This window comes from Loxodonta africana, chromosome 3 (genome assembly GCF_030014295.1).
Source record: "Loxodonta africana isolate mLoxAfr1 chromosome 3, mLoxAfr1.hap2, whole genome shotgun sequence".
In the NCBI taxonomy this organism is placed as follows: domain Eukaryota; kingdom Metazoa; phylum Chordata; class Mammalia; order Proboscidea; family Elephantidae; genus Loxodonta; species Loxodonta africana.
In genome coordinates, this window is record NC_087344.1 from 194,064,423 (window position 1) to 194,090,276 (window position 25,854).

At 46.0% G+C, this 25,854-nt stretch overlaps 1 protein-coding gene across 2 annotated transcripts in view; it reads left to right on the forward strand.

The window, feature by feature from the left end:
* The first annotated feature begins 1,893 nt into the window (after nucleotides 1-1,893).
* Nucleotides 1,894-25,854, forward strand: part of CADM3 (cell adhesion molecule 3) — a 31,481-nt gene continuing 7,520 nt past the window's right edge. The window contains exons 1-6 of one of the 2 annotated variants that reach the window (XM_064282780.1): nucleotides 1,894-2,107; nucleotides 20,478-20,579; nucleotides 22,781-22,921; nucleotides 23,429-23,581; nucleotides 24,264-24,401; nucleotides 24,735-24,905. In XM_064282780.1, coding sequence (XP_064138850.1) covers nucleotides 2,026-2,107; nucleotides 20,478-20,579; nucleotides 22,781-22,921; nucleotides 23,429-23,581; nucleotides 24,264-24,401; nucleotides 24,735-24,905 — 787 coding nt within the window. In that variant the 5' untranslated portion in view covers nucleotides 1,894-2,025. The remainder of the gene's footprint in view (nucleotides 2,108-20,477; nucleotides 20,580-22,780; nucleotides 22,922-23,428; nucleotides 23,582-24,263; nucleotides 24,402-24,734; nucleotides 24,906-25,854) is intronic. The other variant, XM_064282779.1, reaches the window with a different exon arrangement.

Here is a 25,854-nt window from a genome sequence, read left to right on the forward strand (position 1 = left end):
CCCTCAACTAAACTACTCCCTCCATCTTCACCTCTCAGTGAGCTCAAGATGCCAGAGCCTCTGAGAAGAAGAACCCCAGGGAGACAAAATGGTTTGGAGCCACTGAGATATGTCAGAGCTGGCAAGTCAGACAGCAGAAGGTGCTCAAAAATTGTCCTGTAAGAAATTCTTAATAAGTACCCAGCCACTCAGGGAATTTTCAAGAGGCAGGCAGAACTGTTGTCCCAGAAACCACAGATAAACTCTATAAACAATGGGAGAAAAACCACGGAGCAGCATCTTGACCATCCTGAAGGAGCTTCGGAGTGAATATTATCTCTTGCAATCTCCATCAGTGACTAAGATTTGTATAGAGCTTTACTGATTTATAAAGCACTTTCCACATCCTTGTCCCTGAGTTACTAGGTGACAGAGATATTAACTACATCGCAGAGGGCTGAAAAACTCTGTCTGAGAAGTAGAGAGAGTAGCCAAACATCAAGCATCAGCCCAATGAGGCCTAGTCATCAGCACAGAAAGTGGACCGGTCAAGGAGTTAGAAGACATGGGTCCAGGTCCCTTATCTAGGGCCGATCCTGGAAGGCACTTTAAAAGTCGATTTGTTCCATATCCCAGCTAGCATTTGTGTTTTCTACTATCAACTGTCAGTGTAACCTTGGGTAGGTTACTTAACCCCCTTGGGCCTCAGTTGCACCTGTATAATAAGGGGTTGGGCCAGATATTTTCTAAGGATCCTTATATACCTAAAGTTCTTTGATTCTAGGATTTTAGAATTTAGAAATTTATTCCCAGAAGCTACGCTTCAGCCAGATTGACTCAGAAGGATCCCCTTCTGAGATACACCAAGGCTCTTCCAGAGATACTCAATCATAAATAACCTCCAACCCGAGGGACTTTGGGCTCCTGAGCCAAGAGCATGTATGAACACTCTGCCTCTCCAGTCCACCTTATATCTGCCCTCAGGGACAAGACGTCCATTAGTCACAGATGCTCTGGCCCTTAAGAGGACAGCTTGCCAAGGGTTTGTAGATCAGACCATTCACTCCAAAATCATACTGACTACGAACTTGAGAAGGAAGGATAAGATCCTCTGAAAGATTAAGAAAGAACAAAAAAATTGGTGATGGGGGAGGAATAAGGAGGGTTAAGATAAACACTACTGAGTTCCAGTAGTTTTGTAGGCTGTTTGGTCGGGCAGGAGTCTGAAGTAACCCAATGTTTTAGAGACTGAGTGATTTCTCTGACAAGGGGTTGAGGGAAATATTGGTTCCCAAGGCCTGGGGTTTGCTGAAAGGTGCCTTTCAAGGGAGATTGCCTGGGGCCACAGACTGTTGCTGAATAGATACTACAGGGTTTTGGGTTACAGGAACTAAGGATGTTAGTTAGTGTTCAGGGCAAAGGTCAGGGTAACTAGTTACCCACTGGGGAGATGTCTCTGGGCATACTGGTGATACGGGGACCCTAGGGGTTATGGGGATCCCCAGTTACCAAAGGATGCAGGGTGGGGCTGGAGGATCTCTGGCTAGTGGGCACGCCCTTGCCCAGGCCTGCAGTGGCCGCTCCCGCCAGCTGGCCCAGGTCCCTGCCCGACTCCTCTCCCTCCACCCCAAGCCTAAGAGGGGTGCACCCCGGGTCCCACTGCTGAGCCAGCTCCCTCCCTCGGCTCCACACCCTTGCCGGGCTGGCGGAGCTCCCGGGGGAGATGGTGGAAGGTACCACGAAGGCGAGGAGGGGGTGTGAGCGGCGAGGGGAGTGGGGAATGCGGCAGCCAGGCACCCCCGCGACCAGCCCAGCCCCCCGTCACTCCCCCTCCACCTCCAACCGAATGGTTTGCTCCGAGCGCCCTATTTAATCCCGGCGACTGCAGCAGCGCCGGCTCCCTCCCGGTCCCCGCCTCGGCCCCGGGCTCCAAAGCGGCTCCGGGGCGCCCTTTCAGTTAGCGTCGTCGTCTGCCCCCTCCCCGACCCCATCCCCGGGGGACCCAGGCTCGCCAGCGCCCAGCCAGGGAGCCGGCCGGGAAGCGCGATGGGGGCCCCTTCCGCCCTGCCCCTGCTCCTGCTCTGCGCCTGCTGCTGGGCGCCCGGCGGGGCCAACCTCTCCCAGGACGGTGAGTGCGGGAGGGGGCGGTGCCAGGGGAGCTGGGGAGTGACCTGGGGCCCGGGCCAGGATCTCAGCGGGGGCGGAGGGGGCCTGCTGGCTTTGTTTGGAAGCGGGGTTAAAGTCGCAAGCCGCTGCTGACACCCTGGTGTCTGTCTCTGAGCATCCGTGTCTCTGTGGATCGTGGGGTGTGCCGGCGTGTGCACCCTCCTGTGTACACTGTCGAGTGTGTGTCTGCGTGTGCACCCCGGCGTTTGCATTCGGGGTTTCTATTATGAGCAGCCCGGGGTCTCGGTGTGTTGATGTCCGTGTGTGTGTGTTTGTCTGGGTGTGCGCGTCTGTGTTGGTGTCTGGCTCTGCGTTTCTGTGTCAGTATCTGTGTGTATGTCTGTGTCAGTGTGTGTTGGGGGCGGAGTGAGGTTTGTCGCTGTTTCAGTCAGGGCGTGTGTCGGGTGTTTGTGTATGTCTGTCTGTAGGGGTTGGGTAGCCCGTGCAATGCCCCAAACTGCTGTATGCAAACATTTGTTCTCCCTCTTCTGTCCCCCCGCCCGAGGCGGAGTTCCGAGTGGGCAGGGAGGGGGGACCTGGGTGAGGCTGGTGAGGGGGGCGTGGGCAAGGAAGAGGGGGGCTTCTCCTTGGAGCAAAACAACAACACAGTGCGGAGGGGGCCCTGGGATGCCAATATCCCTAGCGGTGGCAAAAGCTGGTAAAAGAAAGCCAGACAGGAGCGGAGGAGGGTGACGTGGGGGGCGGAGGGAAGGCTGGGCAAAAAGAAGGATCAAAATATTTGGGGAAGAAGATGCCTGTAATGGTCAGAGCTTTCCTGGGCTAAGCACTGATTCTCCCAAATTTGGGGTGGGGTAGCATACCTAGCTTGCCCCAGTCTGGAGCTCAAACCTCCTTTGGTTGGTACTGGTAGAAGGGGAAAGGAGGAGAGTCGGGGGAGAAAGGAGGCGGGGCCAGGGGTGAAGGGACCAGGGGAACAGCCCCTCCCGCCCTGGGTTGGGCTATGTAGGTCAGCGCTGTGGGGGCACCTCAGCCTTCTTGGAGTCTGCTGACGGTGGCAGGGGGCAATTTGTAGGGAGACCAGGAAGAGATCCATAGCTCAGGGCCTCAGGTCCCTGGAGGAGGGAGGGGAGGCTGTGTAGGGACTAAAGGAATGCATCCTCCACTCTCCTCCGCCCCTGGCAGAGGAGGGCCTGGGTGGGGGAGGGGGGAGCGGGAACTGGACCTCTGCGGAGCAAAGGGATGTGGGGAGAGTGAGGGGGAGGGTGGTGGCTATGCCCGGCCAGATGCCAACGAAAAACAGAAGGAACCGCAGGGGAGGAGAAAGGGAAAGTGGCTCTTGGGCGAAGGACCCAGTGGCCATCAGGGATGGGCACAGGGTGGGGTGGAGGTGGAGAGGGGAGGGATTGAAACTGGGGAGCTTGACGTAAAGACTTTCTGAGGAAAACAGGCGAAGAGCCAAGGTACTGGAGGAATAATCGCTCCACCTAGCCTAACCTTCCTCCCTCAGTCCTGTCTCCATCATTATAAAGAAGCTTCCCCTGGTACAGGGACCCTGGGGATCCCCTTCCTACAGCTGGCTGGCTGACTCCCTCTACCATCTGCCCATCAAAACTCCCCAAAGGGAGCTCCTGCCCAAGTCACCACAGAGACAGCAGCCCTATTGCTCCCCTACATGGAATCCCCCTTCCCCAGAGGGCTGCACTAATGACCCTACTCACTGAGGTGGTGGGGAGCCTCCTGGGGAAAGCAGGACAAGTACAAGGCTAGGAGAGGCTGCTAGTATGTGTGCCTCAACATTGACTCTCCTCCCAGGCCTTGACTTTCAAGTGCAGCCCTTGCCTTCCCATCCTGCTGGCTGTGTTAGAGAGAAGCGAGTGGGACCCAAATACACCTGCTTGGCAGTGGGAACTGATGGTACCAGGCTAGATCCTAAAAAGAAGGAGATGTCCTCTCAGAAAGATGTGAGCTCTTGTAGTCTAGGATGTAAACATTGCAGAATGGAGTAAATGTGTATACTAGCCAACTACTTCTTCACCATCTGAACTATTCTTTCTTGGTTCTCAACTTGGGGGCCTGACCCTTACTCAGGCTTAAGGCTGAAAGGGAGAGAAATGCTCTATTCCCATATTTAGAACTATGTTTCAAAGCAATGGCTTGAGGGAAAGAGTGGAGGGCAGTAATTTTTGAATGGGGGACTTGTAGAGAAAGGGTGGGGAAGAGTGTGAGATGGGAAGGGAGGTTTGTTCCCTAAGGAAGAGTCAAATCCAGCATCATTCTCCTGGTAGAGCATTATCTGTCCAGCTAGGGAATATGTGGGCCTGTGCTGTCTCAGGATGTACTGGTGCTCAAGAAATACAGCTACATAGATCTCTGTCTTAAACTAACCCTACACCTTACTTTCTGGATCTAAGAAGGTCAGCTCTGATGGTGGGAGGTAGGTGCATAGTTTTAATGCTCATTGGTAGTGATCCTAAAGGCCATCCTGACCAAGATCATGAAGAAGGTGGTCTAGGAACCCTGGGTTGGCCTGGGGCCCCTGGACAGAGGGTCTAAACAGTACTTGCCTAACTGATAACGTTTGACCAAAACTAGGAGAGAATTGCTGTGAAAGTTGAAGGAATACAGTCCAGCAGACAAAGGCTCAAAAATAACTTGGGACATTCTTAAATCTGAATTAAAAAATGTAATAGTTATCTGCATTTCCTCACTTTCCTCTTTACAAGATACCCTAATATGCTGATACTTGAGTGGATGAGGGTATTTGTGGTCGGGTGGCTACTTCCATTTAGAGTAAAGAAAACAAACTTCAGGTGCTGCTGGAGTGTATAGTTCCCTGGAGTACAGCATAAATTTTTAAGCTCCATAAGGCTGAACAGGGATTGAGAGGATGGAGAAGGGCAAGCAAGTGATATCTGAACGTGGCCATTAGTCCTGTGGCTAGAAGCTCTGGAACATTTAAGACTGTCAGAGTTTGCCACTTGCCCCTTCCTTCTCACATTTCTCCATTAGTATGGGCAAAAGTTGACAGTTCTGGTTTGGGGGGATACAAGACCTACAGATTCATGTGCCCTGTAATCATCTCTCTGGTGAGCACCCTAACATTTACCATTGTGACCAGCCTTCCTTGGATTGTCCCCTCTCAAATATTGCCAGCACTCTGTAAGTTGACCTAAGGTAGCCACGAATTGGTGGACAGCTTCACTTTTCTTTAGACCAGGGTCACAGAAATGTAACCTTGCACTGCACTGCCCCACACATGAATCTCTTTCCCTTTCCGATGACCTTTTGTCCACTGCCATCCATTCTGCAGCCCCCTGGCCAGGTGCCCAGTGTGGAGAACCTGCTCAATGTGCCAGAGAAGTCCAGCAGGCATTCACTCTACCTCTGCCCACGGATCATCTTGGCAGAGCTACTCTACCCACTTTCTGTCCCTAGTTGCAGCTGTAACCCCTGGGAAAGATACGCCCTCCCCTCAGACATGGGAAGAGAAGCATTCCCTAGCATAGAGAGGTTGAGACTAACAGAAGGACACTGGGTATATTAGAGCTTAGTTAATTCTATGCAGAACTGGTCTTTCTGATGTGGGGTCCAAGCTATGGAAAGCCAACTGCCTAGCTAGGAGTAATGCCAAAGATTCTATCTTAAGCTCTCCCTGGGCTGGGCAGCACTGTTGGTTCTAGTCGTTTCCTCTAGGGCACTGGGTTTCTAACTTCCTTTTGTATTTATTTTTTAATATGTAAAACTCCTTTATCAAATGAATCAGACCAACGGATATTTTATCTTATTGAACAGAGAAGATCTAGAGATCTTCCCCCCTTCTTCTGGGTATCTCCACACTCCTCATAATCCTTAGGGCACAACCTCAAGTTCTGCTAAACAGAGCTTGAAATTCCCTGTCCTAGGCTGACAGTAAAATGAATTATCTCATTTTAGGCAGTGTCTGTCTGTCTGTCTGTTCTCTCTTTCTCTCTCCTTTCTCTTCCAATTGTGGAAGAAAGGAGATCCAAATGTAATTTCAAGAGTGCCTTTTTGGAGACATTCACTATTCAGTCAGAGAGTGACTCATACTTCTGCAGCCATAAAATTACACAGATGGCATCTTTTTGGTGTTCTGGTCACTTCGAAACAGCAGACTGGATAGTTGTGTCATTTTTCTGCAGATCCTCAGATTTTATTTTGGTGCTCCTTGCTTAGACTACTTTCTTGCAGCTCCAATAATATGTAGAATGGGATCAAAGCTGTTTTTCCTTAAGTCACATGATAGGAAAAAAAGTCTTCACAGTTGTCACCAGAGAAATAAAACCCCTGGGGTGTGAGTAGTCAAATTCTTTGTTGTTTCCTACTCCAATGGAACTGTACATAGCTCAGCAAACCCTTTTTTGCCATCTAATTCTCAATAATGGAATTTTAGCTAAGAATAGTAATCTAAGTTCCTGACTCTCCTTCCAGTAAGCTGTGAACTGGACCAGCTCCTTACTGACTAGTGAATGAAAAATCCAGGGTATTACAAAGTTGTGGTAATTATATCTTTTCCTTTCATCTTTTCTCTTAGAATTTAAAATTTCCTGTTGAATCATTGGTGATAGGCCCATATACTGTAACAGTGTGTTCCCTGGATGGGGTCATGTCTTGGAGGACTGCCCATAAACTCTGAGAACAGCAAACTGCATGGGAATACTTATAAGAAAGTTATAGGGAGAAGCATCAGAGAAAGAGTCTGGAGAAGCAAACCATCAGAAAAAGATTCAGGTCTCTAAAAACCCAGTCAAATTAAGGATAATAAACATTCCATGTTAGGGTAAAATGGAGAAAAACAAATCTCCTGGAGCAAAAGACCTGTCTCTCCTCTAGGATTAGCGGTGATGATGGTTCTGGACAAGGTTAGAACCAGCTGATGCTCAGAGGTCCTATAACTACCCAAGTAAAAACCCAATCCAATCTGGTTACCACAAGGTGATCCATTCTATCTAGCACTGAGAAGCCAAGCTCTCAAGGGTCCTGAATACTAGAAACTGCTGAGTTTTTTTTGCACAATAGGGTCTCAGTAAAACTACCTATTCTTTGCTGAAGCAGCAAGTATTGACAGAAAACCATTTCTCACTTTACCAAAATTTTCCTCAGCTTAAAGCCAAATTTCCCAGCTACCACAGAGGCCTCTAAGCGCTGAGGACGAATTCCTTCTTAAGAAAGGTGATCCCATACCTTGTTTCCACGTATGATCAGCAATTTTGGGTGCATTAGGGTACTCTGACCCTGATATATCTTCTGCTGTACCTGACAGTAATACATATTTTAGCTTTAAATATCTCTCTAGTATCTCTGAGAGGCAACAGAAGGTCCCATTGGACTGTTTCCCTCATTAGAAGATAATCCTAATACCACTCATATTCAGTTTTAGCAAATTAAAATCCCCTCCACCACCACTGATACCTAGGCATTTGTCAAAATTCATGAGGCTCCTGCTGACAAACTCAGTCTGGGTTGGTCCTCACTTTTGAGCAAAATCTCTGACATGTTCACCCAAGTTCAGGAGGCCTTTCAGAGCAAGCAATGATTGTATCATCATCTTCAAGGAAGCCCTGATGTCTGTTCTTTCCATTTCACTGTGAAAGCTGGCTGCCGGAATCTGAGTTCCCCTGTTCTTTGTGAAACAAACTACCTGTTGTTTGAGCTCTCCATGGTGCTAGCCCCTGATGGTGACACTCCAGGCCCTTCTTGTCGCTCTCCGTGGTCCTGCTCGCTCTTAACATTTTATAATTGCTTTACTCTCCACAATGCCACCTTCAGAACAGGGTTGGAATCTCTTTCCCCCCACCACGCACACACATGTAATATTGGTTATGATCCATAAACCACTCCACCAGAGAGAGGGGGAAAAGAACCCTGTGATACAGATCTGGAGAGTCCCCATAGTCATCTAGTCAACTGAAGGAAGGGGACAGAAGAGTGAGAAATTCTCAGGGTAAAAAGAACAGTTAGAGATGCTCAAGAAACAAGCCTAGAGTGACCTCGAATGGCCTCAGAAGAACTGGGTGCTTTGCTATATACAGCCTCACAGATTAAAAACATAACTACGAAAAGTCGTGTTTTAGGTTGAGACCGTATTGTTCCATACGACAACCATATATAAACAATAAATGTGGAGTGCAAAATGAGTGCTACTCAGATCATAAGCATCCACCTGTGCACACCACTCTGAGCCTGATGACCTACTGTCTTGTCATGGTGCTTATTTTCTCTTTTCCCTTAACCTTAGGAATAAATGTAAAGACAATACATCATAATGGGTTATCAGAATAGATAGTAGAAGAATCCAATATATGAAAGATATAGAAAGAAAATATCAGAACTCTGACTCTTGTCCCCCACCTTTACAAGCATCGTGTGCAGAACCAAATGGCCTTAAATATAACCATCTTATCCCAAAGTCCTGGTCCTTGGCAAAATCTCAGTACAGACATCTTTAAACTGGACTCTGCTACTCTTTTGGGGTATCTGCCAATAAGCAATGACGTCAAGTACAACAAGGAGCAGAGAATGCTCAGCCCCTGCCAGTCTGAGACTAAACAGCCTGTTCCTCACATCGCCTCAGAACTGCACAAGCTTCTCTTCCCTTAAATGCCAGTTTCTGCGTAAGAGTTCATATCATAGTTAACACTTATGAATGACCTACAGCGAAGTCTAGTTGGGGAGGCAGGCTTCTAGAATGAATTTCCAGAACCCGTCTTTAATTTCCCCATTGGAAACAAGGATAAACTTCTTTCCCCAAGGACAGGTAATGGATGTGATTTATCTCTATGAGTGAGCCTTCAGGAAGATGGCATTAGGGTTACAGTAACAGCTGGAGTATCTCTATCCACTCATCTCCCTGAACCCCCTATTCTCCTCAAGAGTAAACATGATTCAGAAAGGACTTATGTGCAGAGGCCAGTGTTTTTGTTTTGTTTCTTCAATATGTGTATTATCCCTCTATGTGAACTCTTACTTCTGGGATTCTTTAACCCTCTCATCTCTCTCCAGCTTCCTCCTGAATGTCTCCAGGAGAATAAAAAAAGCTAAATAACATAAAGTAAAAACTAAAATGGTATCTTCTCTAAGGATTTATTTTCCCTTCCCCCAGCTAGACTTACACTAATTGTCTATTGATTGCTAATTATAAGCACCTTTGCCTCATTTACTTCCAGTTCGGGGTCAGGAAGGTCAGGCTCACCATCTTGCTCTGGGCGGGCGGGGGGGGGGGTGGGGGGGTGGCGAATAAATGAGGCTGATGTCTCAGCCATTCATCTCTAAGCCAATCATTCCCGGTCTCTCCCTTTCCTTCATATAGTACCAGATATTGGTAAGGTACGATGGGTAGTAGTACTAATACTTCCAATTCCAGGTTTCTTTGGGAATTTGCAAATTGTTGCTTCATGTGTTTATTTTCCTTCTTCTATAGTCTGGCTCTTTGCTTCCAATTCTGATTCTAGAATTCTGGCCAAAGCCTCAGACAGGGTAAAAAAAAAACTCCTGAAGGTGAACTCTGACTTAAATACCTCTGTTCCTTCTTGGAAACCCAGTAAGACTCTAATAAGTGCATTGATGACAGGTAACTTGTAACTTAGCATAATGGTCAGCTTTTGAAGAGCCTGGGGCCCAGTTCTTTCCTTACTATAAAATGAAGGACCAGTTTTCCCATTTTGCATTTACCCAGCAAATGCAAAAATGACATTGCGATAATTGCACTTATTGGGTGGAGTCTACTTCTTAAGGATGAAATCTTTCCAAACACACAGTATATGCCTCCTACCCTAATCTCTATTCTGTAATCTCACACAAATATAAAAACCACTATCCCTAAGCTCCTGGGCCTCACATATTCTCATTTATCCTCAACTGCTGCTTAATGCCAACTCTTTTCTGGTTTCCAAGCTCTGGAGTCCAATGTCAATGACAGATGGACTGACTGAGCCTCAGCCCTGGGGAGGAGAGGATGCTGGCCCTCTCCTGGGGAGTTTAAGCAGAAGAGAGAGCCTGAATTCTGCTTTGGGGAGAATCTCTGAGTTTCAGCCATATGGTTATCTGGAAGTAAGGGCATGTGAAAAGGGCTCGGTATCTGGGTCATAAGAAAATCTATGTGCTTCTGTCAGTACATAGATGTGTGTTGAGGGGCATATACAGTGAAGAAGAGACAGAGGGTCTGAATATACATGTCTCTTAGGGAACAAGAATAAGCATATACCTGCATGAGACAAGAGATGCTCAATGAAGGCTTCAGAAAAAAGGGGGAGATCTTTGGGTCCGGAAAGTATTATTTTGGGGACTGCGAGATCCACTCTGTCCTATAGGGTTGCTATCAGTCAGAATTGACTCAACAGCAATGAGTTTGGGTTTGTGTGTGTGTGTGTGTGTGTGTGTGTGTGTGTGTGTGTGTGTGTGTGTGACAGAGACAGAGAAAGCTGCAGACTTGGGAGAATATATCTCATGGAAGAGTTAAATTCCTAGGAAGGTACGAAGTAAGGCTAACGTGAACAATGTGCCACTTAAAAAAAAAAATACAGATTTTTTTTTTTTTTTAAGTGCGAAGAATGAAAGGAAGAGACAAAACCCAGTTAAGATTGGGGAGGGGTGGGGGTGGTAGGGAAGAGGGGAAACTAGAGTAGTGTGGGTGCGTACAGCGGAACACATTTGTCTTCATGTAATGCTCCTAACCGTTGCCCTGAACCTGTCATCCACACCCTGCCTCTGATCACTCAGAGAAGGCAAGCAGTGAAAACGAGTCAGTAACATCAGAACCAGCAGAGAGGAATGCTTTCTTGCCTGACTTCTAACAAATTAAACTTTTTCACAGCATTGTTGCCCCACCACACCAAGCCACCAGCCTGAAATATCTAAAGTGTGGTAGAAAGAGCAAAGGAGAATAAGATAGAACCTGGGGAGAAAGGGAATTCATCCATGGACTCACACAGTTACTGAGGCACCGGGATAGACAGATGCTGGAGAATGTGAGCAAGGCCCTGGAACCTGATCTGAGATTCCTCATCATCAGGGAATCAAGCCTTTACTCGTCCCTGATTTTCCTGGGATTTCTTGTCCATCCCCATTCCTTATTTTCCCATCCCCTTCCAATGAGCTCAACTGCATTGTGATTGCATTTTACCCCACATTGACTCTGTTATGTTTCATTTTTCAAGTACGTCCCCCCACCCCCTGCCCCAGTTCTATTACATATGTATGAAAGTAGTAAGATAAATTCAAGGAACGGGGATAAAATGCCTCCGCTCAGTTCTAGGAAAATCTAAGGTTTCCTGTCTCTAGTGCATTTGGCTGCAGATTTCAAGTCCTATCTAGTCCTGATTTCTGAAGTATGGGTGCATGGTAGAGAGAGGATAAGGAGATGGGGTGAATGGTTATGCCAAAAATGGCTCAGGAGTCCCTGGGTGGCACAAACCGTTAAGTGCTTGACTTGACTACTAACTGAAAGGCTGGTGGTTCGAACCCACCCACAGGGGTCTCGGAAGAAAGTTCTGCCAATCTGCTTCTGAAAGGTCACAGCCATTTAAAATTCTGTGGGGTGCAGTTCTACTCTGCAACACATGGGGGTCACCAGGAGTCAGAAATAACAGCAACTGGTTTGGGTTTTTTGTTTGTTTGTTTTTTAAATGGCCTAGAACTATCATCAGCTGGAGTGATTTCATCCCTGGCCTTAGGATCCTACCTGAGACAGAGCCAAAGAGAGTCCGACCGCTGCACAAAACCCATTCTCCCAGAAGCTCTTACTGAGCCATCCTGTCGCTCTGCCTCATCTCACCCTCTAGTGCAGAACACTGAATGACTGTTGAGAGCACACAGTCCATCCTAAAAGGAAGCAGCTAAGAGGAGGGAGGGACTCTTCTGGGGTCAGCTCCACTTTCTTTCTGTCTCCCAATCACGGTTCTCCCTACTAGGACTCCATATTGGCTACAGAGGGGCTTGTTTTTGTTGGGGGCCAGCCCAGGGCTCCCTCCCGGTGTTAATGCACCGAGAACACTGACTCAATAGCAAATCAAAGCAACAGCTGTCCCCACCTCCTTCTCTGCCACCCACTTCCCAGTCTCTGTTCCTCAGAATCTTAAGTCTCTGAGCACCTCCCCTCCAGCCTACCACAAGCCCACTTCTGCCTCCAGGTTCTTCCTCTGCTAGCTCGAGAATTGGACAGGCCCCTCTGCTTTTTTTTTTTTTTAATCTTTTCTTTTCTAGTCCCTGTCTCCCACTTCACAATCTAGTTAGCATCTCTAAAGCTCTCCACCTAGCAGGTACCAAAGCATGTGAGCACACACACACACACACACACACACACACACACACACACACACACCCAACCTCTTAATCACCCTTTTTAGCCTCTAGAAGCACAGCAGTGGCTTCTGCCCTTTGGCTTCCTCTTTCGTGGGAACTGGGATCTGCTAGTAAAGCCATGAAGTTTGTGAAGATGCCATTCTTCATATTTTGGTTTCCTACAGTCCCAGGGGCCTTATTTTTTCCTTCAGGGATTTCCTCCTCATCTTGCCCACCTTCTCCAACCTGCTGGCACTTAGTAGATTTACTTACTTTTCTTGAAATCTGTGGTCCTGGGGTCCCTCACTACTATAATCAGGGAGGTCAACGGAAGTGAAATCACACTAAATGGCAATGTAATCTCTGAATTAGGGCTACAACGGCATCTATAAAATGACACTGAGTAGAGGAGACTGGGGTTATAAATACTGTTAGTGGTAGTGGTGTGACCCTGTTCAAATTCCTGTATCTCCCTAAGCCTTGGTTCCTCATTTTCAAAATGGAAAATTATTTAGGGTCCTTGTCAAATCTAAAAAATCTGTGTGTCTGACAATCATAGAAATGAATAAATATGTAGGGCAGAATGATATGTAATTTAAAAAGAGAAAGATAGAAATTATGGTACTTTGGCAGTAGAGGGTCAGAAAAGACATTGGTTTGATCCCATTTCGTAGAAGGAAAAAGATCTTAGGAATAACCACCCCGGCCACGAGGGTCAGTGGAAAATGACCAGATATGCAAATTGATTGCAGAGCTTTAGGGAATATATTCATTCACGATATCTTAGAGTTTAAGATTTCTTTTCTGAATACTTGGTTATGGACAGACATTTGGAATAACTGGGTTTTGTTGTTTTTGGTGTTGTTTTGTTTTTTCAGTGAGAACGGGGTTAAACTCAAGATAAGCTTTTCTTTTTAATCCCCACCTTTGCCCCAACCACAGGCAGGCTAGCCAACTACACCAAAAATTTCCTCCTCCTCACTCAGCCTGGAAAGAGCCTTGCCACACACTATTCCAAGTCCAGGAAACAAAAGCCTCCAATTTTCAATACCCTGTTTATGATGGAACGAAAATGTGCAATAAGAAACCAGTTACAGGCCAAGATGGGTACAGGTCTCTTCTAAACCGAAATCTCCTGGATTATGTAATAGTGTAGAATCCCTGGCTCATAAATCCTGGACCTCCTGGCCAAGTTTTACCAAGAAAAAGGGTTAATCAGCATATTAGAAACATCACACAGTGAAGATTGCTCCCCGCACCCCCCCCCCCCGCAACCATCTATGTTCACTTATATCCTGTATGCCTCCTAGGAGAGCAGAGTCAAGTAAAGCGGAGAGAGAGTAGTGACTTGGGGCCCAGGAGGCTGCTGGGAGCCAGAGGGAAGTAGATAAACAAGACTCCAGGAGGAAAAACCAGACAGCAACAGAAAATAAAGGAGGAACAAGAAGGAGCAAGGTCTCAGTAGCCCAGCCAGAAAAAGTTTGGGGTGAGGGTGGGGGAGCAACGTGATGGCGAGAAAGCCTAGATCAGGGTGGCAGGCAGCTGAAGCATGACTGAGATCTGAAGTTCTGAAGTGAATGTGAGCTGGAGCACATCTGAGCTAAAGCAGGGAGATCCTTTAGGAGATCCTGCTGCCAGTGAAGGGACAGAGACCTATCCCAGAGGAGCAACGGAAAGAGAAGGAAATAAACCTGAAAAGACAGAAGGTCCCAGATGACTAAATAACCCCCACCTCCTATGGCCCCAGCTTTCATCTGACTGCACTGTAATGTCTCAAATATTAAGGAAGTGGGAACTTAGGGGAAGACACACAGAGTTAGAAGGGGATGGAGGACAGGAAGTAAGAGAATATTTCGACATCCGGCCCCTCAAAGTCTTGGACTAGGAAACCACACAGCGAATGCAGTGGAGTCAACATAACTCCTGGCTGGCCAAGGGTACTTGTGGGGAGTTCGGAGTAAAGAGAGGCCTTTGTGATCAGGGTATCGTGCTTTGAAGTCTCTCAGGTCAAAGTGACACCCCAAAATCTTGGCATGATCTCCTAAAGTATAACTCAGATGAGATTGGTTCACCCCCTCCAACCTGCCTTTGGCTGACAGAAAATACCTGGCTCTAAGCATAAAGAAAAGCTCCAGTGGCCACGTTCCAATCCCGATTTTGTCACTGCCATTCACTTCTGTGATCCAGAGATGCACAAAGATTCACTAAGTAGCTGGGATCAGGGAAGAATTAGGGTGCCATCGTTTAATTAGGGAACCTAGCACTTGGTGTGGGTAACCCACTTTAAAAGTGAGTCCCTTCAGTATTCCGGGCCACAGCCCCCAGTGTGTTTTTCCCTTGGAGATAACACTCCTCCACCCACCTGCCATGGTAGTCGTGAGGAATAACAAGTAGGCTGTGATGAAGGTTATTTTTAACTCTGGAGTTAGAGAAATGCTGAGTCATCATCATCATCATCACCATCACCATCACCATCATCATCAACTCCTACTCAGGGAGATGGTTTTCTCTACAGTCAGGGAAGTGGAGCTCTGGACCTGAACAATGGCAAGGCTAACAGCGGTTATGTGGGGGAGCTCTGTCCCCTGGTCCCACCTTCCCAAATATGCACCTGTGTCCCTGTTGACAGCCCTAAGGCCCATGTATACATAGGTCCCCGAAACAGACAAGATGGGGCAGATGTATAAACCAAGGAATCAGGGGTTATACTGGCACATTTCCCTAGTAAAGTCCCTTAAATTGGAGACATAGTACATTTTTATTCATTGGAGTCATTCGTTTATTTATTCAATAAATATTTATTGAGCACTTATTATGTGCAAGGTCCTGTGCTAGGCATAAAAAACTGAATCACAGGTGTCATTGCATGCTTTAAAGAAGCACGTCAGTGAGACTCCAATTCCCACCTCTGCTACTTTTAATCTGAGCAATCAATCAGAAGGAAATCAGTGGGTGAAAGGGCTGCTTTGTCCTATAAAATACTGGGAATCCTAAAGATAACAGAACCCATGGGTACATAAACCAAGAATTAAGAAACCCCCAAAACAACAGAGGGCAAACAAGAAGACAATCTTCCCATTTTTAGGCTAGGTCCAGAGTTCTAGGAAAATGTGAGGGGTTTCTGTTTGTTTTGACTAGACACGTTTTTTACTTGGTTAACTGAAGAGTCCCTCATTGTCAGGCTCTTAGGGGTACGTGGAATAGCCCCAACGATATAGATGAAGACACATTAAGAAATCCAACAAAAGAGGTAATTCAGTGGGTACAAATCATAGCACCACCGCCATCATGAACACCTATTTCCAACTTGCTGCAGTTACTTTTATCAGATTGCTGGTGAGTGTTGTGAATGTTGTTTAGAGAAGCCACCCCTGGTCAGCAAGAAGAAGCTCAAAAGTGTCCAGCAATGCAAGAAAAAATCTTTTCCCCTACAGTCCCGCCCTCGCTGCACTCACATAAAATGCCATTTCTGCAGAGGAAGGCAGTGTAGTGACAATGTGGGAAAAGGCTGGGCTTTGTGGTCAGAGAGACCTGCATTTGAATCCTGTCCCATCCCAACACTTACTAGATGTATGGATGAGTTACTTTACTTCTCTGGGTCTGAGTTAGCCCATCCGTAACATAAGCATGAAAATACCTATCAAAAGGATTGTTCTGGAAATAATGAATATAGAGCATGGACTCAAACATACCAATGATCACAAAGATGGCACAGGTCCAGACAGTGTTTTGTTCTGTTATACATAAGGTCACCATGAGTCAGAGCCAACTAATGGCAACTAACAACAACAAAAACAACTTGGACCTTGACTCATAGAAGGTGCTCAATAAATATTGATTCCCTCTCTCTTATAGGTTTCTAGAGCTTCAGCCCCTAGATGCTCTACCCTCTTCCTTGGACCATTTCTTCCTATCCTGTTCAGTTCACTATTTGCTTTGTACTGGCAGATTTTGAGATTTGTTCACACATTAGAAGATGCTCGGCATCTTTGATTCATTTATTATTTATTTATTAAGCACCTTCTGTGTGCAATATGCTGTATTAGGGATAGTATTGCGTATAAATATTAGTCAGATCTCAGCCCTACCTATAGGTAGATAAAGTGTTGTAACTCAGAGAAGCTACTTCCATCTGAGACAACCAGGGAAGGCTTCTTGGAAGAAGTGCCACATAAAGTAGGCTTTAAAGGTGGATAAGTTTAAATGTGTGAAGATGGTTGAAAGGCATTGTAAACAAAGTGATTGCAGGAAAGGGAATGGATGTCGGAAACCGAAGGGTTTATAAAGAGAACTCTGAATAATTTATGTTTGGGGCATAGGGTGCATGAAGTAGAGAAAAGACAAAGTGGGAAAAGATAGGCTGACATCAGACTGTAGAGAACCCTGAAAGCCAGGCTAACAAATCCAGGTATTATCTGCAGACAATGGGGAGTCACTAAGCAGGGAGATAATATGAGGGATATGACCACTGCTCTCTTCATTCGTTGTCTATAAGCAGTCTAGGCTACCCCTCACTAATGGTTGTGTGGTCTCAGTATCTGACCTATGTGACAGAAGCTCTTTCCAATGACCCAGAGCCAAATTTTCACTATTTCTACTTCAAAGTCTGTGCCACCCTTTCAGAGAACTCCTAAACATCCCGCTACAGACTGAAGCCATTTAGGTAATTTATGCTGAGGTCCTAAGTGGCTGGCACAATCTAAATCCAAAGAAGGTACAAGCCTTTCAGAACACAGGGTATAATTTCCGCTACTTATCCATGTTTCTGTTGATAGCATTGTAATCACTTATCTGCTCCCAAGGGAGTGACCATTCAGCATTTATCATTACAGGTTTCCAGTTTTACAAAAACAGTCAGGAAACTTTTCGGGCATATTAACAGGCAGTTTCCAAGAGGAGACATGAGATCATGAGTACTTTTCAGAATTAGAGGGAGAAATGTCACCCCCCTGGGGAAAAAAATAAACAGCCACTTCTTAATCAGTTTCTTAAAACACTGCAAACAAGAGTGACTTCCCCGTAAACTTGCCGAGGCAATACACCAAGCATATTCCAAGTATGCCATTTATTGGGGAATGTTTGTTTGGTTATTAGTCTCCTCATCGGAACAGTTCAGTTTGGTCTGAATGACTTACATCACCATGTCACTTAATTCATCCTGTGCAGACAAAGAAAAATGCCAACCAAATGCAGGAGGAGGGGAGGGATGAAAGGAACATGAGCAAGGAGAAAAGCATCTGAGGAGAAGGCAGAAAAAGACACAGATGAAAGAAGGAGCAGGAGACTGAAGACTAAACCCATGCTGCTGGGATTGAATACATGCCCTGCCCGACTAAGAATATACATAACACAGTGCCAAGTGTGGATGAGTGAATTAGCAGAACATTGAATTCTCAATTAAATGTACTGACTAGCCCACCAAGAGCAAATTGCTAAGAATACAAAAGGAATAAAGTGAAGCCCCTGCTCTTAACAGGTTCAAAGTTTAGATGAGTGATAACTGGATAAATAATTACAATACAATGTGCTGAAATGGAATGTAACAGGAGCTGTTACAAAAGTTTTGAGGGTACCATCAGCGAGAGGAGGAGGATTCTTTAGAGTCATGCCTTTTGGTAAGTCATTGAACCTTTTTGAGCCTCATCTCTAAAGAACAATTATATCTGGCTGCCTCTTTTCCCAAGTTGTTTTGAGATTAAATGAAATCATGGTTGAAAATCCACTATGTAAACTGAAAGTTCTATATCAAGGTACAAGATGATATTTTCTCTGTTCATTTGAGCAAAGGCCTATTTAGTGCTTACTTTGTGGTCTGGGAACTAGTACTATGGGGTTGAACATTGACCCATCTCTGGCTTCTCCTACTCCTCCCCTATCCCAAACAATCCAGTTTGGCTTCATACTGCAGGTCGAAGTTGCACACCCACAAACACAGAGAGAACCAAACCAGTTGCCTTCAAGTGGATTCTGACTCATGGTGATCCCATAAGTGTTAAAGTAAAACTGCACTCCATAGGGTCTTCAACGGCTGTAATCTTACAGTAGTAGATCACCAGGTTAGTAGCCAAGCTGCTCAAGAGGGTGGGTTGGAACCTCCAACCTTTAGGTTAGGAAACCAAAAAAAAAAAAAAAAGAAATCAAACTCATTGCCGTGGAGTGGATTCCGACTCACAGCGACCCTATAGGACAGAGTAGAACTGCCTCATAGGGTTTCCAAGAGGCAGCTGGTGGATTTGAACTGCTCACCTTTTGGATAGACGCCTAGCTTTTAACCACTGCGTGGCCAACACACCACCCACACACCCACCCAACCACACACACACACACGGAAAATGAGATGAAACACTTACCCACCTCAGGTCCACTCCATCGTTGTTCACAGAAGGTTTTGACACCAGAAGAGACTCTCTGCTGGATTTGGGAGTCCTGGTCCTCTCCCAACCCCTTTTCCTTCACCCCTTCTCATCTTTCTTTTCATTTCTCATCAGCACTTTCCTTGGTCCCTTTCCTTGCCTGCTTCCCTCTACCTGTTCCAGTTTTTGTTTTTTTCTGTTTTTCTCTCCCTCCCCATTTGGGCAGTAGGGCCTCTCCTGTTTGAGAACTAAGTAATTTCGGAAATCTCCTAGAAGATAGTTGGTGAGGAATTTCTGTGGAGGAGGGAGGCGTCTCCGTGGAAGCCAGTGAACATCTGAGGCTCCCTCTTGGAATTCTAGGATTCTCTCACTCCGCTTTCCTACTGGACAGATGTCTCTCTCTCTCTCTCTCTCTCACACACACACTCTCTCTCTCTCTATTCATCTTCTCACTTTCCCGCTTTCCCGTTTCTTCTGATTCCGCAGTTCTCCCCTTCATCTCTTTCTTTACCCCGTCCTAAACCCACACCCCACTTCTCTTTCCAGCACCCCCCGCCCCTTCCCCGTACGATCCCGACCCCCGCCCTTCCCCTGCTGGCTCCACAGCGCGCTGGGACGCCAGGCCAAGTTTCTCAGGGACCCGGGGCAGGAGATTTGTAGCCCCTGGGCTCTGCTCAGCAGCCGGTGACCTCACTAAAATTTGCGCTCGTGATTGGCTACTTCTGGGCGCTGCGGCGGGAGATCTTGAAAAGATTGGATTGGCTGCTTTCTTTGTCCCTAAGCCTCTTCAGATTGAGTTGGGGAAACAGGCCCTTAACTCTACAGTACTTTACCAAAGGGTTTAGGGGCAAGCTAGCAGAAAGAAAAGCAGAGATTCAGGCCCTGGGAGTGAGGACAAAAGTTTTGTTTTGTTGTGTTAGAGGAGAAGGCAGAGTCTGTGATTAGAGGGCAGCGGAATTGAAGGTGGAGTAGGAAATTTAAGAGGGATTTTGAGTATCCAATGGAAGGTAACAATTTGAGAAGGCCCAGTGCAACTTTCAGCTCTCACCAGGGTCTCTTTCTTCAATAGCAGTAGTCTCCTCTTGAAACAAATATAGCTTTGGGTTTGGATTCAGATTTTTGATTTCCAGTCCTTGTTCTTCTACATGTATGACCTTGGGCAAGTCACTTCATTCCGTTTCCGCTCTGCAAAATAGGAACGATAATGCCAGCCTACTTATTTTACAGACTTATTAAAAAGGTCTATTGAAATGTGAAAATAATTTATAATTATTTAATCTGTTATTATTTTAGTCAATAATGTGGTGTAGAAGAAAGAGTCGTGGGTAAGGAGCAAAAATCTTTGATTCTCTTTCATTTTTCTGTAGTGATCTTCATCAGTCAGTTTTAACCTTTATGGGCTTCGTTTTCCTCATCTGTGAAGTGGGAGAATTGAACCAAATGATCTCCAAGATCTCATTTGGCTTTCACATGATATGATTCACTGACAAAACTTAGCATCCTCCTTTAACTCACCCCTTCAGAGGAGGAGTTCACTTACTGTTTTCAGGACACCAGTTAATTTCTGCCCTTTGTAAGAAACTCACCTAGTCTTAGGTATCCCGGTGAATCTGCTTTTCATAGGGACCTAGCATCTCCTCCACCCCAACAATGAAAGCACAGACCCCCAAACTGTGCCAGTATATATGTAGGGCTCATCCTTGATGGAGATTCTCTCCCCAGGCTACTGGCAGGAGCAGGATTTGGAGCTGGGAACTCTGGCTCCACTCGACGAAGCCATCAGCTCCTCAGTCTGGAGCAGCCCTGACATGCTGGCCAGTCAAGGTGAGAATCCAGGCCTTCTCATCTCGATGTCCCTCAGTTCCCTCACCCATTCTCACATCATCTCCCACTCACGTTGCCTCCACCTGATGTTCTCACTCCTCTCATTACCACACAACTCTTTCTCCTTTCCATTTGACACTGGATTTCTTAGTCCTATACCACCAGCTTCTCCTGAACCTCCTCCTCCTTCCCTTACTCCAATGCAAAAGACCTCCGTACCCTCCACATCTCTTTCCAAAAATAAAATGATTCCTGGGGAGTATATTACTCAGAATAAAGAGGTTCTAGAAACACACAATCAAGGTAGAATTCTTCAAAAGGAACCAGGGACAAAGGAATTATGAGTCAAAAATTGGAGTATGGCTCACAGGAAATGAAAGGCTTCCCAAACCTTTCATTGAGCTAGCTGAGGAATATAGCACTTTCAGATTGACTCAGCCAGCTCAGTCATTGGCATACTAATCTCAAAATGATAGTTTTAATTCTCACTTTAGATGACTCTTTGAGAAGGATTCCAGTGAAAAGAGCCCTGCATTGAGAGTCAGGAGAACTGAGTTCTAATCCTGACTAGTAGAATGGTCTTAGGCAATCATTTCACCTCCATTGCCTCATTGTCTACATCTGTGAAATGACAGAATTGGATTACATCAGCCCTAAGATCCCCCTTAGTTCTAATTTCTGTTATTTGAAATACTAAAACCAGTGACCAGGCTTTGTGTTCTAATTTGGAAACGACCACCCTGAACCATTCATGCTTGGTATCAGCTTGAGCACATGTATCTTCACTCTTCAGGGCCTTTTTCTGCTAGGAGCGCTCATTACATATTTCTTAGAAATGGAGTTCCAGTGACCAAGCAAGAAAGGAATAAGCAGACAGGGCAGTGGTAAGGTCCGTGTCGTAAGAATCATGGGGATTGTTTCAAAGTGTTCAATGTGGAAGATGTAGAAAGTAAGTTTCTTGGTTTCCTATTCAATAACAGTGCTGGTTAAGTAACTTAGCTACATAGAAAACAAAATTTGTGGATGTTTCAGAATCGAGCTGGAAGGTATTGTTTATTTTGGATTAGTTCTGTGAAGGTCAGTGCTGTTGGGTCACCTAAAGTCAGTTCTAAAGTCTAGGGAATCAATAATAGGAATCAGAAGTCCATACGGTGGAGAACAACAAACAATATCTGGTAGAGGAAGCCCGTGTTACAGAGTCTGAGGGGTTCACAAGTAGGCCTCACTAGAAGGCACATTTGGGATTCATCAAATATCTTATTAGACCTTTGCCTTTTTTGTTTTTTCTTTGTTTTACTTGACTAAAGAGACAGAGATTGGGAAATATATTTTCTTCATATTGAAGGGAAAAATCTTAATCCTTTACCCTTTAAAATAATTCCAAGATGCCGATTTGGGTTTGTGTATCTTCGCTCTTCAGGGCCTCTTTTCTGCTAGGAGCGCTCATTACATATTTCTTAGAAATGGAGTTCCAGTGACCAAGCAAGAAAGGAATAAGCAGACAGGGCAGTGGTAAGGTCGGTGTCGTAAGAATCATGGGGATTGTTTCAAAGTTGGGAGGTGGGTACTACTGATACTAAAAGGAATATGTGAAGGGAGTTTGTGATTGAAGGGATTTTATTGTTGGAGAAGATGAGAAGTCTGTGTCAGAATGTTTCAGTTTTATTTATTTATTTGTTTTACAGTTTTATCTGCTACCTGTTGTCTAAATAAATGTACAATGCAAGGACTTGGCCTTTTCCCCATTTTGACTCTCAGAATTATTAGTCACAACCATTTCTCCTATACTTGCTCTTATACGCTTATATGCAGGTGGTGGCAGGAAGGGAAAGCACAGAATGACAGATGTGTATGTGTGTTTCCAAAGGCTAATGGTAGAATCATATCAGAAAAGATACACATGGAGGGTTATGTGCATATTTGGGGTAACTTTATTCCTCTTGGTGTTTGTGACCCTGTCAGTTCATTCAGCAAACATTCGACAAAGGAATATCTGTTTTCTTGTGTATTCAAAGCAAAAGAAAATAAGGTCTGTTTCCCCTTCCACTCCGTACCACCTCTATTCCTTCTCCCATGAAGCCTTAAGAGTACACAGAAACCTGGGCCTTGGAGGGCATGAATTAGATGAGTTGAATACTGGCCGAGAAATGGGTGGAGCTGCAAGGGGTTCCTAGGAAACTGACCCTGCTCTACTCCTGTAGACAGTCAGCCCTGGACATCTGATGAAACAGTGGTGGCTGGTGGCACCGTGGAACTCCAGTGCCAGGTGAAAGATCATGAGGACTCATCCCTGCAGTGGTCCAACCCTGCCCAGCAGACTCTCTACTTTGGGGAGAAGAGAGGTAGCGTCTCTTGAGTTATCTATCTCCTTGGGAACCATGGGCTGCGGAAGGGAACTGTGGAGTGTGAGGGAACTGTCCTTGTAGTCCAGAGGCTTGGAAACACAGTGACACGCAAGCCATGGGCTCCTCATCTGGTTCTAGAAAAACCAGAATACAGATTCAACTCAGGCCATGCATGGTCATATAGGGTCTTAGAGTGACTTCACTCCAAAAGGGCCCTAACATGCCAAGGTGAGGTCTGTGTTTACCCAGGTATCTCACAACAAAGCCTGCATTCAGAAAAGCCAGCTGAGTTTTCTGAATGTCTCTTAGGCTGCCGTGCCCAGTGGCCCAAAGAAGTTACTGAATAGCCTAAAGATAGCTCAAGTTCAGGAGCAGTTTTCTCACCCCCCACCCCCCACCTACCACACCATACCTTTTCCCCGAAAGGAACAGGCTTAGAAAGGGACAGTAAACATGAAAGGTGCTCAGAAAAGCCTGGCTTTTAACTCTCCCACTTTACCCCAGCCCTCCGAGATAACCGGATTCAGCTGGTTCGTTCTACGCCCCAGGAGCTCACCATCAGCATCAGCAATGTGGCTCTGGCAGATGAGGGCGAGTACACCTGCTCAATCTTCACCATGCCGGTGCGAACCGCCAAGTCCCTCGTCACTGTGCTCGGTGAGGCTCCAAACCCCAGGGTCTCCACAGCATGCTTCCTTGCAAACAAGCCTCTCTAGGCTGGCCCCTGAAGCAGGCTGGAGCCAGGCAAGTCTTCAAACATGTTGGCCTAAGTTCAGCCTGTATTTCCCCTGCAATGGGATAAAATGCAAAATATGCTGGGTTCTCACTCTTTCTCCTCCACTTACTCTCTGATCTGGGCCAAGTCTCTTATTCTCTTTGGGCCTGAATTTTCTAACTTATAAAAGAGGGATAATTATGTCTATCCTACCTACCTCTTAAGACTGTCATGAAGGAAAGATGAGGTGTGCATGCATGTGAAATTCTAATTTCTACTTGCTTACGTGCTCTCGCCTTCGCTCTATATTTCCATTTCATTCTTTTCTTTCCTGAGTCTCACATGATTTCTGTGACCACCCAGTTGTGCTGTGTGATGTTGAGCATTGTCACATGTCTCAGGTATGGTATCTCCCTACTACCATACCTCCCCCAGGTCTTCCCTCCTGCCTTCAGGGTGGAGCTACAAAGACAAAGGTGATTTCTCTAGTTTTCTCCTACCCATCCAAAACCAAAATAGGACCCAAGTATCCTGACTGCCAGAGAGGCCATCTCAGCAGGAAGAGCTAAGGTGTGACCTCATGTGCCTCTTCTTCCTATCCTGGCCATCCCCTATCCATGACAGGAATCCCACAGAAGCCCATAATCTCTGGCTACAAGTCACCGTTACGGGAAAACGATCAAACTACTCTAAACTGTCGGTCTTCTGGAAGCAAACCTGCAGCCAAGCTCAGCTGGAGGAAGGGTGACCAAGAGCTCCACGGTGAGTACCTCCTGCCTTGGGATGACAGCAAGAGGTGAGGGGTAAGGGGGAGGAGAGAGCAAAAGTATATGCCTCAGTATGTGCTCACAAGTCATGGTGTTCAAGGAGAAAAGGGGAATGACAGATATTTTGTGAGCACTCATATCTGTATATGTATATGTGTTAGGGCCTACATTCTCTCTGTGTATACATATCCATTTCACAACTTTCTAAGTTTGTCTAAGTTGAGACTCACCATCTGTATGTCTACAGCAGGGCCCACACTATATATGTATGTTAGGGCTCACTCTGTGTCTATGTGTATGAGTCTATGTGTCTGTTTCTGCACTCTAGGAGAACCAACTCGAGCACAGGAAGATCCCAATGGTAAAACCTTCACTGTGAGCAGCTCAGTGACCTTCCAGGTTACCCGGGAGGATGACGGGGTGAACATCGTATGCTCTGTGAACCATGAATCGCTACAGGGAGCTGAGAGATCCGCCTCCCAACGCATCGAAGTTTTATGTATGTCATGGGCTGGGCATTGAAAAGGATCAGGTCTAAGATGGGAAGTGGAAATAAGGAAAGTGCAAGTGACTGTGCATGAAGCAATAAGCAGTAGGTTGAAAAAAAAAAGGAGTCAAGAGGTGGCAGGCCTAGGCACCACTTGTTAGTGGCTGTCGAGTCAGCCCCTGACTCATGGTGACACCATGTGTGACAGAGTAGAACTGCTCCACAGGGTTTTCTTGACTGTAATCTTTATGGAAGTAGATCACCAGGCCTTTCCTTCTGCAGAGCCTCTGGCTGAGTTATGAACTGCCAACCTTTCAGTTACCAGCCAATCACAAACCACTTGAACCACCAGGTTCACCACAAGGGATTGGTAACCTTTTTCGTAAAGGGCCCAATGGCAAATATTTCAGATTTCCAGGGGCATATGGTCTCTGTGTCAGCTACTTACTTCTGCTGTTATTGTGCAAAAGCAGCCATAGACAATATGTAAACAAATGAACATGGATGTGTTCCAATAAAACTTCCTTTACAAAAGCATGCAGCCAGCAGGATTTGCCCTGCAGAAGTTGGCTCATGGGCCAAGATTATCATCCCCTGGACTGCCACTGTTATGCAGCTGGGTTGCAAATTACAGTGGTGAATGTGGCAAATGAGTCAAAAGACATAGCTTCTAGCCTGTGCTCCACCACTTACTAGCTGTGTGAAATTAAGAAACTTAATTTACCCCACTGGCTTGATTCCTTATTTGCTAAATGAAAGAGATAAACACGAGGATCATTAAGGCTCCTTCCTGGTCTAGCATTCTATGGTTCCGGAAAATATGAATGATAGGAAAACACAGTCTCTCTAGCATCATTATTCCCAGACCTACTCCCAACTGCGTACTCTCCTATCTTCTCCAGCTCCGTAATTGTTCTCGAATTCTGACCCGAAATGGCCATATCACGATCACTATTCCCAG